The following is a 19,494-nucleotide window of genomic DNA, read 5'->3' on the forward strand; positions in this document are numbered from 1 at the left end:
AGAGAGCGTTCCTAACGTTTCACCCAGTTAGGCTTCGTCAGAGGAAGGGTTAGGTGATAGGGTTAGGGTAAGGGCTACTTACCACTTTTGAAAAACGGTTTTTTTGAGCTAGTTCGGGCATACAGACGGGCGTGGGAATTCGGCGACCACCCTCGGATAGGACTAGGCCCAGCGGACTTGCTCAAGAAATGTGGAAATGTGGTTGTTTTTTTCGATTTTAAAACTTTAAAGTGAAGCTGTTTTTTTTTACAGAGGGGCGTGGAAATTCGGAATAGTGCCAGTGGTAGCCCTTGGGCCCCTCTCCATACCCTAGAAATTTGGCGCCCCTAGTGGCAACTTTTTTTAACATGGTAAAACAGCTAAAATCGATCTCACGGGAGCAGGGGGAGGGGCATGGGAACCAGGTTCCTATGGGTGGTAGGTATTGATGGGGCCGACGTCTGTGCAAAAATGTGGCCGCCTGGTGGCTTGTTTTGGTATAGAAAATCTCATTTTAAGTTTTCCACTAAACGCGGGGAAAAAGGGGTGTTAACAATATTTATAGTGGAAGGCATTTAGTGTGGAAGGTTCCCTAGGCTCCGTCGACAGGTGTGCGTAGTTTTGGAGTTGTAGCTAACTTCCTTCAAACTCTCAAAAAGGATGTGATGGAAACAACACATCAATGTGTTTAGGTAAGGACAACACATTGTGTTATTTTATGTGTTAAACCCATGTAACACAGTTACTGTGTTGATATTTTAACACACCTGTGTGTTATAGTTGACACAATTTGTGTCAATTTGGTTATTGTTACGCTTTTGTCCAAAGCCATACAAATACAAGACAATTTAATACTTAAATTTAACAAGGAGCAAATTAAGATGTTGGTCAGACTATAATAAGGATAGTAGCAATAATAAACAACAATGTCAATTCAATCACAGCCTATAATGAACTAAGTGCATGTTGTCGTTTTATTTATATTTTTATTGATCTTAGCAGATAAGACAATTATGAAATTATTTAAATCAAGTAATGAGTGCAATAAAGATAAATTCCTGACAGCCTAATGTGAAATTATGTATTATTTATTAAAAATATTGTACACATAAACATTACACAAGTTCATAGCGAGGGTTTACAAAAATATCATTGTTAAAAAATATCAAATGCATTGGTCTAAAATCAATTAAATCTCTTATACTAATTAGTTTAAAGTCCTCTGTTCTCTGGACTGCAATTGCATGGAAATGGTTATGTATTCTTAAGAAAAACAGAACATTTAGATTTTCACTTTCTGGTAAAATGTGCATTACTTCTCCAAAAACCAGCTCCCCATTTTCATTGCGGTTAAGGGGTAATATACAAGTTGTTTGATATCTCTGACCAAACACAGTCACAGTGTGCAACATGAACAGAGCTGCATTGTCCAACATCACGACCAATCGCCTTTAGGTTATCAATTAAGCAGACATCTTCTTTTAATGAACCAAGTAAGACTGGAAAACGGTTTGCCACAGTAATTTTATCTTTAAGAGGACTACCCAATTTCCAGTTAAACATTGCCTGTACCTGATGCTTGAAGGCTAATGTTTTTGAGATATTAATAAAATTACACACAACCTGGGCCTGCCGTTTTAGTGGAGCATGCTTACCTTCAAAGCGCATGCACCAAAGTTTACCAAGTGGTCCAAAATACACCATCATTCGCCAATAATGCGTCATGAAATGGTGCTTCGGTATCAGAGGCCTGTCATATAGACTCTTGAACAAAGTGTGGTGATCAATGACTAACTGCTTCAACAACATCGCTAATCCTTTTGTTGCAACAGGTGCAAATATTATATCACAAATCTGCCTAAGTAAAAGAAATAATTGCCAATGTTTGTTTCCCTCATCAATAAAATCCCCAATAAGGAAAGGTAAAAAAAGCAACAAACACCACATCTGACTTGCATTTTGCCTAATGGGATTCTCTGATGTTCTTAAATGAATAATGGCAGTAGGTTTGCTTTTCATATTGTTTAAACCATGGTCGAAGCCAGCTATCCGGCTGTTAAGCTGGTCGTCTGTGAATAGTTGTTCATCATATACAAAATGTCTTAGCATAAGTTTCAATTCCAGCGGGGCTACTCCCTCCAACACGTCATGCATCACGTCGCCACAAACATTTTCAGTGATATGAAAAAAATTCAAAGAGTTAAGACAAGAGTCTTCTTTAATGCCGGTTAAAGGAGGATTGTTAAGTTCAACATGTTGACTGTAATTGTCTCTATTACGTAATTCTACGAGATCATCATTAAATATATGTTGCGCATTTTGTTTATGCACCAGGCATATATGGCAGAACCTATTGGCTGAAAAACTTTCAAAGAAACCCCCAACTGAATGACAGGCCAAATTATCTGCGGTAAATAAGCATAATGTACCATGTAATAAAGAGTTTTTCCCATGTATCTGTACTTCCACCCCTCTTGTTTCAAGAATGTTTAAATCCTCTAACAAAGGTTTGAATATTGAGTTAAACCCATAAACCTCCCTGTCTATGGAATTGAAAAGTAAACATAAATGAATATTTTCAAGAGAAGAGTTAAAACGAGCAGGTATGTTCCTGAGGCAAAAATACACAGCACCCAATTCATGCACCTTGGTTTTGGACCCAAGAGGGTTTGTTGTTTCTAAATCATCAAAATAAAGTTGTATTTGTAAAGCTTTTGGAAATTTGTTGTAGAATTCATTATCTCTGAATCGAATACCATCACAGTAATCAGACATTTTAGCATCACTACTTTTATTGGTTTGACAACAAAGCTCCGGCATTTGTTAATTTTCAAATAGAAACCTGAGGGTATCAATAATTGATATGTACTGAAATGTATCTGCTATTAGAGCTTGTTTTAATACACCCTGTTTTCGTTCTGTGTCACTTCGATATCCCAAGAAAACTTATTTTGGCTTCACCAGAGACAGATTTTCTGAAAAATATTTGTTCATTTTGTAGGTGGTATCTAATCCATCAAACATATTCCTCCCACTTTCAAATTCCTCCATCAAACTTTGGACATCTGGATCATTACAAAGCATATCATGACTATTAAGTACAGATACAGTCTTTTCTTGCAACCTATCCAATACCCTGCCGAGTAACTCTTTAGAGCATGTCATGTTTCTTTGAACATCAGCAAGAGTGCAGTTGGAAGATGAGTACATTTTAGCAGCAAATTCTGCCGCGCACTTTTCATAGTTATAAGTTCTGTCTTCTGAAATGTCCATATCAGTTTCAGAACAATCATCAGCATTAGAGCATGATGGTGGTGACAAGTCTGGCAAAGTCTCAGTGAAATTGGTATTTAAGCTTTGAGTATCAGGATGGTCTCTCCTGAGATGTCTGGCATATGAATTAAAGTTATGGTATATCCGTTGGCAAACGTTTTGACCGCAAATAATTGTGTAATCCTGTCCATCAGATAATGCATGCACATGTCTAAGATGATTGATTAGTTTTCTTACATCTTTCACTCTAATTTTACACCTGGGACAACAGTACATGTTTGTAAAACTGGCTACATCATAGTTTGGAGCTTTGCAATGAGCTCCACAACTTTAGCTCTCTTCCTACCAGAGAGGGGCACTTCATAAAGACTCTCAAAGAAATGAAAGACAAGTGAGCTGGACAGGATATGCAACATTACACACCCAAATCATTTTGAAAAGTTTGTCAATGGCACAGGTCAAACCGTTATCCTTAAGAGGAATGGCAAGTTTGTCGTTTTCTGCAACAATGATGTATTGGGCGGAGGCGGAGGGATCTCCAATGCACACCAAGTGGGGCTGGCGATGTTCTACTGGTCTATCAGGAGGATTGTTCAGCACACTGGAAATGCTGGTTCCAGTCTGTTATTTTAAAGAAAGAACAAGAACATAAACAAGTCATTAGACATATGCAGGGTTTCAAGCCATTTACAAATTGACAATACTCATTTTACATTATACCAGATATAACATTGCACCATAAAACATACACAAAACATACAATATAGGCGTTCCGTACTGTAAGCACACAAAATAAACATTTACTATATGAGGGGCCTACCGGCTTTATATCCAAAAGGTAGCCCAAAGCTGACTTCACACTGCATTTGGTGTTCCCTTTGCCCCTGCCTGATGCAGTGGGGGGCAGCAGATGGACAAGCTTATGAAGAGCTCTGTAACATGAAACTATAAAAACAAACACAATTTAGTAAACTCTTACTTTCTTGTTAAAATCAAAAGCATTCATTCACTGTAGCACAAAAGCTTAACAGAGATAATTCCTCCAACCATCATCCTCAGGAACTGGTGTCAAGGCAGCTGCAGGTTCACTTGTGGACATTTTTAGTATCTTTGGGATGATGGTTCCCTCCCATTTTCGGATGAACATGTCATCTTTTCCAGGAAACATCTTTCCAAATTCTGTGTCAAACTACATAAATGGACAAAATACAGTCATTTGAATAATTATAATAATATCAGATGGGTTAAAGACAATTCATCCAACTTTCATTATTTTCATCTTCATTTTACAATTGTTATTACAAATAGGTAATTTGAATAATTAGAATGATATCAGAGGGATTAAAGACAACTCATCCAACTTTCATTATTTTCATTGTCCCAACACAATATGCACTCACCATGTATGGCATGTCCACAAAGCGTGGAAACTCTGCAAAAAATTCCTCCAACGTTGGATGTCTAGCAGCAATCCACAACCTTCGGCTAGCATAGGTTTTGTCCATGGCTTCTTTGATGGTGCTGAGGTTTTCCTGACACGGTCTCATTCTTTTTATAACCGTCATCCATTCGTTGACTGAATCATCCCCTTCTGCAGGCATTTCCACCCTAATGGACGCTCTAGGGTTATCAGTGGACTTGACACGCTTGCGCTGATAACGGCGTTGATCATCTTGAAGATTCCTCCTTAGATTTCGGAGTCGGATCTCAAGGAATCCACTGTGGGATATGGGGTCATAGAAATGTTCCTGGAAAAGAAAAGGAACTTAAATAGTTTTCCATTCTCAAAAGTATGTAGAATACATACAAGTGTGTACAAATAATAGGAAACCCTAAATGCTTAATCTCTATGCAGATATAGTGGTCATTATGTCTAGCTTTAAATTTTTCAAGTCAGTTGAGTCACTCACTCTAAAGTAGATTACCAACTCACCACACTGAACCAGTATGTATGAATGATCTATATTGTACAATAGCAGTAAATATGCTTTAATTGTATAATTTCAAATCTTTTAAAATAAATTAAATTAAGTTATAAAACTCATATCAGAATTATAGTACTTTAACTTTCACTGTTACAATAACACCACATTACATTTATATAGCGCTTTTCTTGACACTCAAAGTGCGTCACATGGAAGGGGGGACCTCACTAGCAACCACCACCAATGTGTAGCACCCACCTGGGTGATGCACGGCAGTCATTATGCACCAGAACGCTCACCACACACCAGCTTGAGGTGGAGTGAGGGAGTGAACGAGCCAATTACAGTGGGGAATGATTAGGGGGCCACATTGAATGAGCCAGGTTGGGAATTTAGCCAGGACACCGGGGAATCCCCTACTCTTTGCCATGGGATCTTTAATGAGCACAATGAGTCAGGACCTCGGTTTAACGTCTCATCCAAAGGACGGCATCTCCTACAGTGCAGTGTCCCCGTAACTGCACTGGGGCATTGGGATCTATCATTTTGGCCAGAGGGAAGAGTGCCACCTACTTGCCACCCACAAACACCACTTCCAGCGGCAACCTAGTTTTCCAAGGAGCTCTCTCATCCAAGTACTAACCAGGACCACACCTGCTTAGCTTCAGTAATTCAGCTAAGACAAGGTATCTGGCGGCTGGCATAACAGTTGTTATAACAATGAATGAGCACTACTTACAAATCCCTCATTCTCCTCTCCCATCTTGATTTTTAGTGACGGGAAAAGTGCTACCATAGATCTGGCCAACTTGGATTTGTCTTCACTTTGTGGATAACTGTCGATTAAAACAAATAATTCAAATCAGTGAAGTTAAAAGTTAAAAGAGTATACAGCTATCTTACAGACTTTTTAAACAGGCTTTCTTTCAGTCTATAACTATGTCACTACTTTCAAAAGTACTGATATACATTGTATTGATATTTTCAATGTACAATAGAAGTGACGTATTAATATTGAAACATTTTAAAAGAAGCGCTTTAAGTACCTATAAGCTAAAGTGAATTGTAAAATGGTGTATTAACTTACAATCCCTTCCTCTCAATCAACTCACGATTTTAACAATGAGTTTCCTTGAAGACTCAGAGTGTTCCAGAGGCCTCATAATCTGCTAGAACACTTGCACCTTTCCTCACAAGAACTGCTCTCAGAGTTTCAACACCAATGGGATCCTGTTGAAACAAATAAAATCCACATAATACATGAACCATTTCTGATGATTTCAGTGTTCATTAGTACAGAAAGTATTCACTGCATGCATTTGTTGACTACTGGATGAATGAAGTAGTTCCCAAAGACCAGTCACACAATTATGACAAGTAATGCTTATTTACTGCATAGCTAAGATGTTCACTTGAGTGTTGACCTTCACATCACATGTTTTGTCCTGTCCAGCCATTCTTGTTCTATACTGTACATTCTAGTAGCTCTAAGTACACTTTTGTTTGCAAAGTTGCAAGCCCCATAAATATCTATTTCCAATTAGTATTTTTCATGTTATCACATTAGTTGGTGTACATACCCTGATTTGATTTGTTTCAACTGCATCCGACTGTTCAGTCTTAAAATGTTACAAGAGACAATTATTATTATCAAACATCACTTGTATTGGTCATTGTGTCTATACTAAAGCGGTAGTAGTTATTTAGAATATTCAAATCATAGTGGTACTTTTCTTGTTTCTTTGTTTAATTCGTTATATTATGTTATCACATTAGATGGTGTACATACCCTGATTTGATTTGTTGGGACTATTTCAACTGCATCCGAGTGTTCAGTCTTAAAATGTTACAAGAGACAAATTATTATTATCAAACATCCCTTGTATATATTGGTCATTGTGTCTATGCTAAGGCGGTAGTAGTTATTTAGAATATACAAATCATAGTGGTACTTTTCTTGTTTCTTTGTTTCATTCGTTATATTGTCACCGCCCGGCTCTTGACGGTGGCAAAGATGGGAGACCAGACTAAAGAGTGAAATTAGCTTACATTTATTCACAAACCAAGAGTATAAACAACCAAACATATATATAAATGTCAGTAATCAGTAGTGTAAGCATGTGTGTGAATGTGTGTCAAACAAATAGAACAAAAGCAATGGCTGCATCAACAAGAGCCAGCCCAGATCTTCTTCTTCTTCTTGGTTTTATTGGCAGTTGGCAAACAAACATGTGCATTACCGCCACCTACTGGTTTATTTATGCGTCTTTATTTACTATTGTAACCCTGAGTTACCCGGATTTCATATTTTCTTTATCAAATGTGTTTCTTTTAGATATCCAAATACGTGCCTATAGCATCTATCTCCTGACATCTTCCTTAATATATTCACCAACTCATATCTTTCTTTAATTTCTGCCAACTTATCCTGCATTTGTCGTCTCTCTACTTCATACTTCCTACAGCTGTTCATTACATGATCTACAGTTTCCTGCTCCTCACAATGATCACACCTCCCTGTGTCATGTTTTTGAACAATAAATAGCGATGCATTTAGCCCTGTATGTCCAAATCTCAGCCTTGATATTACGGTTTCTTCCCTTCTGCTCCTTCCTGTTCCCCTGGCCTCTCCTACTTTCCTCTGAATTTTATAAAACCACCTTCCCTTCCTCTCCTCCTCCCACCTCTTCTGCCATTTCTCCTTCATTTTCCTTTTAATTATGTTTTTACCCTCCATCTTGCTGATATTTATACGTAATTCAATTTCCTCACATTTTGTTGCCTCTTTTGCCACCTTATCTACCACCTCATTCCCTCTCACTCCAATATGTGCCGGTACCCACACAAACACCACTGTTATACCCATCATCTCTATTCTATATAAAATCTGTTTTATCTCTATTAAAATGTCCGGCCTGCTATCCGACTTACTGCTCTGTAGACTGGTTAAAACTGAACTTGAGTCCGAACATATTAAAACACTTACTGGTCTAGTTTCCTCTACCCAATGTATTGCCAATAAAATTGCAATCATTTCTGCTGTATACACCGATACTTCATCACTGACCCTTTTACCCACCCGCACCCGAAACTCCGGGACCCAAAATGCCACTCCTACTTTACTTTCTGCACTCTTTGATCCATCTGTATATATCTTTACATACCCATAGAACTCATCAATATACTCCTGCACACTTATGGCATTACAAACAAACTCTCTATCTTTATTTTTCCTTTCTAAAATTGTCAGATCTACTGTAGCATCTGGAAGAATCCAGGGTGCGAGTGCTGGTATTGGTACTGTTGGACTAAACTGTATCTTTTCAATTCCAATTTCTTTTGCCCTCTGCACTGCTGTCCAACCAAAATTCCTAACTTCCTTTTTCTCTTTTTCCCAACTAGGTTTTAACGTGTCTTGCGCTGGATGTTCCTTGCTATGTCCTTGTAAATGCACCCAGTATGTCAGTGACAATTGCAGCCTTCTCAGATCAATAGGCATGACCCCCATTTCTACCTGCAGCGCAGCTATAGGTGTTGTTTTAAAACCGCCTGTACATAAACGCAATGCCTGATTCTGTATCCCTTCCAGTTTCTTCATATGTGTCTCTGCTGCTGCCCCATATACCACACTCCCATAATCTATAAACGCTCTAATTAAACCATCATATATACCCTTTAGTGCCACTCTATCCGCCCCCCACTCTTTTCCAACTAGACACCTCATTATATTTATAACCTTTTTACATTTGTCCACAACCTTCTGAATGTGTATATTCCATGTTAACCTTTCATCAAACCACATTCCTAATAACTTAGTGTTTTACTCTTTTTAGGTCTTGTTTATAAAGTTTTACTTTAATCTCATCTCCCACTCTTTTCCTGGTGAAAAACATTATGTTTGTCTTCCCTACCGAAAACTTAAAACCCCATTTATAAGACCATTCCTCCACTCTATTGATTGCCTCCTGTAATTTTTTAACAATGAATTTCATATTTTTCCCCCTCTTCCATATTGCCCCATCATCTGCAAATAATGAAAAACCCATACCACTCTCTATTTCTTCAAAAACGTCATTTATCATAATGGAAAATAATAGTGGACTAATTATGCTCCCCTGTGGTGTTCCATTCTCTATTTTAAATTTCCCTGACAAGCTTTTTCCTACTCTCACCTGTATTGATCTCTCAGTTAAAAAATCTTCAATCCATCTGTATATTCTCCCTTTAACTCCCAACTTCCTTAATCTAAATAATAATCCTTCTACCCACATCATGTCATATGCCTTCTCAATATCAAAAAACACAGCTACAACACTTTCCTTATTTATCTGTGCCTTTCTGATCTCATGTTCTAGGCATATGGTCGGATCCATAGTGTTCCTCCCCTTTCTGAACCCACTCTGATACTTTGACATAAATCCTTTACTCTCCATATAGTATGTTAATCTTTCATTTATCATTTTCTCCATTATTTTACATATATTCGATGTTAAGGCAATTGGCCTATAGTTCTCTGGGTTAGAACTGTCCTTCCCTGGTTTAGGTATTGGTACAATAACTGCCTCCTTCCAACTTTCTGGTAATTTACCTTCCTTCCAAACTCTATTGTATAACTCCAATAATATTCCTTTTGCTGCCTCACTTAAATTACTTATCATTATATAACAAACCTGATCCTTTCCTGGTGCGGTCATCTTTGTTTTCCTTAATGCACGATTCATTTCTGTCATTGTGAAAGTCTTATTAAGCAAATCTTCATTTTCTTCCTCATCTTGCATCAACACTTCATACTCCACTAAAGTAGCCTCCCTCCCTCTTTTTCCCTCTTCACTAATATTTTCTGAACTATGAACTTTCACAAAAGCCTTTGCTAACATCTCCCCCTTTTCTTCTTCCTTCATTGCTATTGTTTCCCCTACCTTCAAAACTGGATATCCATATTCTCTCTTAACTCCATTCATCTTTTTAATCATGCCCCAAATCTGTCCCAATTCCGTTTCCCGTCCCACCGAATTGCAAAAATTCCTCCAACAAGTTTTCCTTGCATTTTTAATAGTTCTCCTTACATTTGCTTGACTTCTTTTATATTCAATAAGGTTCTCAAACCTATGGTTTCCCTTTAGCCTTCTAAATGCTTTATTTCTACTCTTGATTGCTTTACTACATTCTTTGTTCCACCATGGTACCATCCTCTTTTTCCCTTTTCCTTCTTTCCTCTTAATTGTTCTCTCAACAGCCTCTAATATAACTCTGCACACATTCGTATTTAGCTGGTCAACATCTTCTCCTATCTCAATTTCTAACATTTCTTTCTCACTTATTTCCTTAAATAGTTCCCACTCTGCATTGTGAAAGTCCCAATTCAACACTCTTTCTAGATTGCACTCTTCAATTGTCAATTCTACTCCAATGATTATAGGATAGTGATCACTTCCAACAGTCATTTCTTTCCTTACTTCCCATGAACATACTCCTGCCAGTGTATCTGTTACTAGTGTAAGATCTAACACTGACTCCACTCCATTGCTTACATTTATTCTTGTCCCCTCCCCATTATTTAAACAAACTATTCCCTTGTTGTCCATTAATTCCTCTATCACCTTCCCATTATCATCATCTTTCCTTCCTCCCCATAACGTGCTGTGTGCGTTAAAATCTCCACACCATATAGCATTTTGCCTTTGTCCTACCCTCTCCAATTCCCCCAACTTAATTTTCTTACATGGATTGTACACATTGATTATAGTCATTTTCCTTTTATTAACCCAGATTTCAATAACAATTATCTCTAGACTAGTTTCATAATTCATTGGTACTCTTTCATACAATATTCCTTCCTTAATAAACGTTGCACATCCCCCTGCCTGCCGCTCATTCCTATCCAGTCTAACTGAGTTGTATCCTACAATTTTAAAATCCAAGTGTGATTTCATCCATGTTTCTTGTATACAAATGATTTCTGGTTTAACGTCTAATTTCTCTATATATCTCTTAAATTCTTGCCCATTCGATATCAGGCTTCTGGCATTCCACTGCAGAATAAGGAACACCATTATTATACTACTTAGTAACCCCTTCATTTCTATTGATCTCATCCTGTACCATCTCTCCCGTTACATCCTTTATGTCTAAGTATTCCCTTGCTGCCTCCACAACAATCTTTATCCGATCTGACCTTGTACTTTTGTCCTGCATAGCTAGATTTATGACCTTCGCCATGAAGAATACAAAGTTAGCCTTATCCACAATCAAAGTGTCCTTATTCACATCACATTGCAAACCTACTGGCTCTAAAGCTTGCTGTGAATACTCAGAGGGTTCAACAACACCCACACTTGCACCACCTTGTGGTCCTTTTACTTGTTTGATTGCCTCTGCATATGTTACTTTATTCTGGACTTTATATTTCTGAATTTCTTTTGCTTTAATCTGTGCTTCGCATCCTTGATATGCCGCACTGTGATCCCCTCCACAATTGCAGCATTTAGCTTTAGCCTCTGCCTCGCATTTACCATATTCATGTTCCCCTGCACATTTGGCACATCTTGGCTTTGCCCTACATTGTCCTGCTATATGCCCAAACCTCTGGCATTTAAAGCACCGCAATGGCCTGGGAACAAATTCTCTAACCGGGTAACTCAGGTATCCAATCGTAACCTTATCCTTTATTGCCCCTTCAAACTGAATAAGCACAGACAAACTGTCCACTATTTTCCCCTGGTATCTGGTGGACAACCTTTTTTCAACAGTCACTTTGGCTCCCTTGATTTCTTTCTGCAGTTCTTCAATACTTAAGTCTATTGGCACTCCGGTTATCACTCCACGTATCTTACGATTTATACCAGGGATATGACTTTTGATTCTCACTTCGTTCAGTGTACTCATTTTCAAAATCTTTTCTTGCTGATCCTTGTTAACAGCTTCTATTAACATCCTTCCTTTGCTCAAGAACCTTGCCTGTTTGACCGAACCAATCTCATTCCTCATAGCTTTCGACAGTTTGACTGGGTGTAGCTTGCTACTAGATATCTCTTCAAACTCCACAATCACTTTCCACACTTCTCCTTCCTCCTTCCTCCTTGCTTTTTTCGACTCATTCTGCTTTTCTCTGTCACTATCACTCATCTCAGAACACCTTCTTGTTCTATTCTTTTTCATACTGGTCACGGGATTCCACACTTCTGCATCTGAATCATCATACTCCATATCATCACTAACGATACCAGACTTCGCCAATCTTCCAGGTCCAAACTCCATCTTAGCATATCACTAATACTTTTGTTTGACTCTCCTCGATGCCGCCAACTCGCTCCCGCCAGCCCAGATCTGCAGAAGGGTGAGCCTTAAATAGCACCACACCAGCCCAGGTGTCTCATCAGGAAGATGACCCTCCCACGACCTGGAACCTGCAAAGGGAGAGCAAAGCAGCAAAGAACACAGAGGCCCCTAGTGGAGTGGTGGGGTCGTCACACCCTCCCCCTTAAAAACGGGATTCCCACCAGGAATGCCGACCAACCACAACTACACAAAATGTTATTTAAGTATAGCCCACGTGTTCAACCAAATATTTACAAAAAAATTCTACCAAGGACATACAATACCCCCCTCAAAATAATCCAGTTCAACCATTTGCATAATACTGACCCGCTCGGAAGAACATACCTGGCCACCAAGCAGACCCCACTGTAACCCAGCAACTCCCGCGCCTGGAGAAGCAGTTTAAGAGTACAGCAAAGAGCCATGAAACCAGGAAATTGTAACCTTACAAGTGAATCAAGGTGTTCTCGACAAAGCATCCGCCACAACATTTCGAGAGCCTTTTATGTGACGGATGTCCAAACAATATGGCTGCAGGAACAAAACCCATCTCATCAATCTACGGTTTGGGCAATGTAGAGACTGCAAAAAGGTGATAGGATTGTGATCTGTATAAACCACCAAGGGGATGCTACCAGAATCAAGGTAGACTTCAAAATGCTGTAACGCCCAAATGAGTGCTAGCGTTTCCTTCTCAATGACAGAATAGTTCCTCTGAAAGGAATTAAATTTCTTGGAGTAGAAAGTCACCGGTCGTTCAACTCCACCATCATCATTTTGGGACAAGACAGCACCTACCCCCACGTCGCTCGCATCTACATGTAGAATAAAAGGATTATCCATTTGCGGAGCAGCTAGAATGGGAGGAGAGCACAGAACATTTTTTATGTTCTCAAAAGCTTGCTGACAGGCCAACGACCAGATGTATTTAGCTTTTCCTTTTAACAAATCTGTTAAAAGGTGCTGCCACTGTTGAGAAGCTTTCGCAGAAACTGCGGTAATAGCCCACCAGACCCAGAAAACGTTGCAGTTCCTTTTTATTGGCTGGCACAGGATACTTTGCTATAGCAGAGACTTTTGCTTGCACTGGCCGCACTTGCCCCTGACCCACTGACAGTAGCCTTAGCAAACTCACACTTTGCCAAATTTACTGTAAGACGCGCTTCACTCAGACGTTCAAACAACATCCTGATGCGAACCAAATGCTCCTCCCAGGTATTGCTATAAACCACAACGTCATCCAAGTAAACGGCACATCCTTCAAGCCCAGACACAACAATATTCATTAACCGCTGGAACGTTGCAGGTGCATTCCGCAGTCCAAAGCTCATCACGTTGTAGGAAAACAAGCCAAAGGGTGTGATAAAAGCAGATATCTCCTTTGCTCGTTTTGACAGCGGTACTTGCCAGTAACCCTTCAGCAAATCGAATTTGCTGACATACTTTGCTGAACCAACCTGATCCACACAATCTTCCATGCGCGGCAGTGGATATGCATCAGGCTTGGTGACTGCGTTTACCTTCCGATAGTCTGTACAAAACCGAGGACTCTTATCAGACTTATCCACCAACAAGCAAGGGGATGCCCAACTAGACGACGAGGGCTCTGCAATATCATTCTCAAGCATGTACTTTATTTCTGATTCCATCACCTTACGTTTTCCCTCAGACACCCGATAAAAACGCTGGCGGATAGGCTGTACATCACCTACAACGATGTCATGTTCAATCAAATGCGTTTGGCTCGGTGTATCACCAAACAGCCCATGATAGCCGGCAATTAGCGTAGACAACTCAGCACGCCTCTCAACTGACAGCTGACCAAGCAAAGTGTCTAGGTTACGCAGCGTCTCAGAGTTTTTTAACCGGCCTCGCAGCAAACTCTCATCCGGTGGGGTCACACCATCATCCTCCTGCACAACCGAATGCTGTGGAGAACCGCTTTCCACTGTGGCTGCCACCGAAACTGACCTAACCGACCGGTCCTGCTCCTTGCCACTTGAATCAGAAACCGGTGGCGCACGCTCAAAATAGGGTTTCAACAGATTAACATGGCAGAGTTGAGTCGATTTCCTTCGTTTAGGTGTTGACAACAAGTAGTTCTGCTCTGAAACCTGCCGCAACACTGTGAAAGGACCAGTGAATTTTGCCTGAAATGGAGAAGTCACCATAGGCAACAAAGCTAACATGCGATCACCAGGACTAAACTGATGCTGCTCAGCTTTCCGGTCATACAGACGCTTCATTTTTACCTGCGCAGAGGCCAACTTCTCCTTAGCCAACTCTCCTGCTGCATACAACCTATGTCGAAAACCATTAATGTAATCAATCAAATTTACAGGCGGTTCATGTTTTGCAACAGGATCATGCACTAAAGTCAACGGCCCACGCACCGTGTGCCCGAAAACAAGTTCGTTGGGGCTGAAACCCGTGTTCTCTTGCTCCACCTCCCTAGCGGCTAGCAGCAACCATGGAAGCCCCTCTTCCCAGTCCTGGTTCATCTCAACGCAATACCCACGCAACAGAGACTTCAAAGTCTGGTGAAATCTTTCCAGGGCCCCTTGACTCTGAGGATGATATGCGGAAGCCTGGTTATGTTTAACCCTTAACTGCTTTAGCACTTGAGCAAACAGCCGAGAAGAAAAATTTGAGCCCTGATCACTCTGAATTACTTTCGGTATACCGAAAATGGAGATGAACTGCGGGAGCGCCTTTACCACCGACTTAGCAGTAATGCTACGCAATGGGTAGGCAGCCGGGTACCTTGTACTTCGACACATGACAGTCAGTAAGTATTTACTACCTGATTTAGAACAAGGTAAAGGGCCCACACAGTCTACAATCAGATGCTCAAATGGTTGTGCAATAGCTGGAATAGGGTACAGTGGAGCTGGCTTAATAACCTGATTTGGTTTCCCAGTTAGCTGACATGTAAAACATGTTCTAATGTAGCTGGACACATCACTCTTCACACGAGGCCAGAAAAAGTAACGCAAAATATATACATATGTTTTACGCACTCCCAAATGCCCACAGTGATCATGGGCGGCCTTCAGAACCTCAGTGCGAAATTTAGATGGGACAACAACCTGCAACACTGGATCACCAACAAAATTGTCCCCATGTGGCATCCACTTCCTCACCAACAATCCATCCTGCACAAAATAACCATTAGCAGCGCTCCTTCCATCTGCATCAGTGACAACCCTGTCATACAGTGATTTCAAGGAGGAATCTGCTCTCTGTTCTGCCATGAGGTCACTGCAGGAAACAGACAAAAGAGGATCAGGAAAGGACACCGGGAATGTCTCCTTGTCACCCTTTTCAATCTGGTCAAGGTCCCGTTCAGCATGGCGCATGGCCCGTGTTACTGCACAAGCGGGGAACACCTCAGGAAACCCACATGCACCTTCATCCAGCTGTCCTATAACCAAGGGTGAAGTAGTCACAATGGGCGGTGGTGAACCCTTAGCCCACACACGACTGCCTGCCAGATCATTCCCTAGAATGATATCTACACCATCAACAGGCAATGCAGGGCGCACTCCCATAGCAACTTCACCCTGGACCAAACCACAGTTTAACACAAATTTGTGCAATGGAACAGGTGACGCTGTCAAACTCATGCCTCTCATGAGGACATAATCTCCTGTATCAGATTGATGAGAAAAAGGCAACACCGAACTCACAATATATGAATTAAAAGCAGCAGTATCCCTTAGGATTTTTACAGGTACAGAACTGTCGCTGCCCACCAAAGACACACTCCCATCAGACAGAAAAGCAGAGAACGAGTCCTTCAAACCGTCCATAACTTCAGCCTCCACCTGCTGACAAGAAATAGGCCCGACATATGGCACAGAGGTAGCACACACATTCGACCTAACCTGTACTCCTTCCTTCCCACGTCCAGCTTTGGGACAGTCAGCCTTCCAATGCCCCTGGCCCTTGCAGAAGTGGCACACCTTCCCTAAGTCCAATGGCACTCGACCCTGCACCGAACGCCCTGGTCTACTCAGGCCATGATAACGCGTTTCCTCCCACTTACTTGCAGTACTGAGCAACCCGGTATCGCTCCTGCTATCTCTACCGCTATACTCACGTTCAATCCTGTGTGTGAGCACATACTCATCTGTTAGGGTGGCAGCTTCTGCCGCAGTCTTCACTTTATGCTCACTGATATAAACAGCAATATGACTAGGAACAGAGTTTTTAAATTGTTCCAAAACAATCAGATCACATAGAGCATCAAAAGTATCTACCTTCACAGCAGAACACCAGCGACTGAAATGAGTACACTGCTCCCTCGCAAACTCAACATGTGTCTGCCTACTCGACTTCTCCCATGTCCGGAACCTCTGCCTATATGCCTCAGGTACAAGCTCATATGCGCGCAACACTGAAGCTTTAACTGTCGCATATTCTCTACTCTCAACTATAGTTAGAGCAGAGTACGCCTCCTGTGCCTTACCCGTCAACACACACTGCAAAAGTAACGTGCGATCGGAGTCGGACCACCCCCTACTCTCGGCCACACGCTCGAAGGCGTGCTCACAGAACCGAGGAACCAACCGCAAGCTACCCACAGCATCAAATACACCAGAGACCCTTGGAGAAAAACTCACCCCTGTCTCAGATCCACCCAAACTCAGCCTACGCTCCTCCAACTCAAGTCGCTTCCGCTCCATAACGAATTTCTCTCGTTCCGTTTTCGCTCTCTCCCGTTCCGTTTCCAGCAGAAGCAACTCCCTCCTCTGCTCAAACGTCAAACCAACTTCACTCAAAAGCGCATCCGAAACATCCAGCCGGGCACCAGCAACCTGCAATTTAGGTCTGAGAACCCCTGTTTCCAACAGATTAGCTTTCACAATTGCCTTAATGTTTTCCTTCATTCTTTTATCCCCAACATCCAACTCATAATACTCTGCAATTTTCACTAACTGTTCACGTGAGCAGCGCTCCAGCCACTCCTCTGATGGAGCTCGCAAAAAATCCTCCACACTAGCCATTCTCAGCTCCAGCCAACCAAACCGTTACCGTGGTCTTGTCCCTCTAACTGCCTAATCAAAACTAACTAACTCACCCCCTAGTCTTCAGGCGTTTTTGCGGTGGGTATTTACGCACTGAAACCCGCAAGCCCGGTGGAGCAAGCAGTAAATGCCGACCCCACCAGCAGCTTGGGACGTGCTCCCGAGACAACTGCTCCAGCCACATTTAACACCACACTACAAAACCCCCCAGCAATCTTCCAAGGGAAGTTGCTCTTCACCTATCAGGGACAAAACAACGGCAACTCTAATGATCACACATAGGACAAAGCACAGAAAACACTACCTTTAGCACAATTTCCTCCTGTTACAGCCACTTAAATTAACCAAAACAAAATGGATTGCTTACCCTCTAGTCCAAGTCTCCCGCGTCAACAGAATGTGAAGTCATTCACCAATCACTGAACTTAACAAGCTACAACCGCTCACTAACGTAAAACCAGACAGATCTTACCAACTACCCAAATACAAACCCCGGTCAACCGGAAATGGACGAGCCCCCACTTGTCACCGCCCGGCTCTTGACGGTGGCAAAGATGGGAGACCAGACTAAAGAGTGAAATTAGCTTACATTTATTCACAAACCAAGAGTATAAACAACCAAACATATATATAAATGTCAGTAATCAGTAGTGTAAGCATGTGTGTGAATGTGTGTCAAACAAATAGAACAAAAGCAATGGCTGCATCAACAAGAGCCAGCCCAGATCTGCAGAAGGGTGAGCCTTAAATAGCACCACACCAGCCCAGGTGTCTCATCAGGAAGATGACCCTCCCACGACCTGGAACCTGCAAAGGGAGAGCAAAGCAGCAAAGAACACAGAGGCCCCAAGTGGAGTGGTGGGGTCGTCACAATATTGAAGAATTATCATTGCAAAGATACATACCAACATTGATGCTTCACGTGTCTTGAAAAACACCTGGAACTTGTCCATGTGTTGAACAAAGTCATGGCAGTCTATATCAATGAATTCATTCAATTCAGGGGAGAATTTGAGAATTCTGTCACATTCAAGGAGTTCACTGTCAAGGAGTAGTGTTGCATTCGATTTGCAGTCATCTACTATCTCTTCGACAGACTCCAGCTGAAATATTTTTTTGCTGATTTCCTTGTCATCCAGAAATATGGTAACAAGCGATTTCGGCATCGCCATGTCTCCTTGTAGCTGCAACAAAATAGAAAATAGTCATACCAGTTCCCACGAACAAAGCAACGTTTCCCGCCTGTAATGTTAGCAATCATAGCGTCTAGCGTTAGCATTCTAGCTGCTTTCCACCGAATTCGCTAGCTGAATTAGCTATCTTAAAATACATACCAATGTGGTCAGCTTGCTAACGTTAGCTGTCCATAGCTAAAACTTTACCCAAATGCGGATTTACCCACATAGTAATACGAGTTGACGTAACGTTAGAATATTTTAGTTTCTACAGTGTTTTTCAAAGTGTGTTAATGTAAGGTCAGGGTTGACTTAACATGGACTAGTCTAGCATAACGATTGCTTATCAATAACCTAGCTGCTAGAGCTACTTGGCTAACAATCGATGCTGGACTTTATTTTAGTTTATTATCGTTTAACCTTTACAATATTTAAAATAAACATAACAAATACGTCTGAAGACATGGGTCTACCTTACCTTTTATTCAGACATTTACATCCACTGTGTGCCAGTGCCACCTTCCAACTTCTTCAAGTGCGCGCCAAGATAAAATGAAGTGCTGAGAAAAATAACTTCTCTTCTCAGGGTAACAGCTCATCCAGGACACCAGGGATTGGCCAATAATTTAACACATTTTGTGTTGGGCAGTATATTCCAGTAATATAACACATTAACAACACAAAATAACACAAATTGTGTTAAAATTGTGATAACACAAAAAATGTGTAATTATTTAACACATCATTTTTGAGAGTGCACATAGTTGCCATTGTAAAGATTTTGTGAAAATTTTG

The 19,494-nt window shown here is 41.0% G+C and overlaps 1 protein-coding gene across 13 annotated transcripts; it reads right to left on the reverse strand.

The window, feature by feature from the left end:
* Positions 1-998: 998 nt before the first annotated feature.
* On the reverse strand, positions 999-19,494 carry LOC130378628 (uncharacterized). 13 transcript variants are annotated; one of them, XM_056585340.1, is made up of 7 exons: positions 19,178-19,493; positions 6,265-18,708; positions 5,917-6,013; positions 4,653-5,000; positions 4,300-4,441; positions 4,073-4,197; positions 999-3,873 (listed from the first exon to the last, which is right to left on the reverse strand). In XM_056585340.1, exons 3-7 carry the CDS (start codon positions 5,971-5,973, stop codon positions 3,625-3,627), a joined length of 921 nt encoding a protein of 306 aa, XP_056441315.1. In that variant the 5' UTR covers positions 5,974-6,013; positions 6,265-18,708; positions 19,178-19,493; the 3' UTR covers positions 999-3,624. The 13 variants fall into 13 exon arrangements, 5 of the variants coding, with proteins under 5 accessions (XP_056441315.1, XP_056441314.1, XP_056441312.1 ...); XM_056585339.1 differs by having other exon boundaries at positions 5,917-18,708; positions 19,178-19,494; XR_008894814.1 differs by having other exon boundaries at positions 999-6,407; positions 6,758-6,796; positions 6,967-18,708; positions 19,178-19,482.

This window comes from Gadus chalcogrammus, unplaced genomic scaffold (assembly GCF_026213295.1).
Source record: "Gadus chalcogrammus isolate NIFS_2021 unplaced genomic scaffold, NIFS_Gcha_1.0 GACHA092, whole genome shotgun sequence".
NCBI lineage: Eukaryota > Metazoa > Chordata > Actinopteri > Gadiformes > Gadidae > Gadus > Gadus chalcogrammus.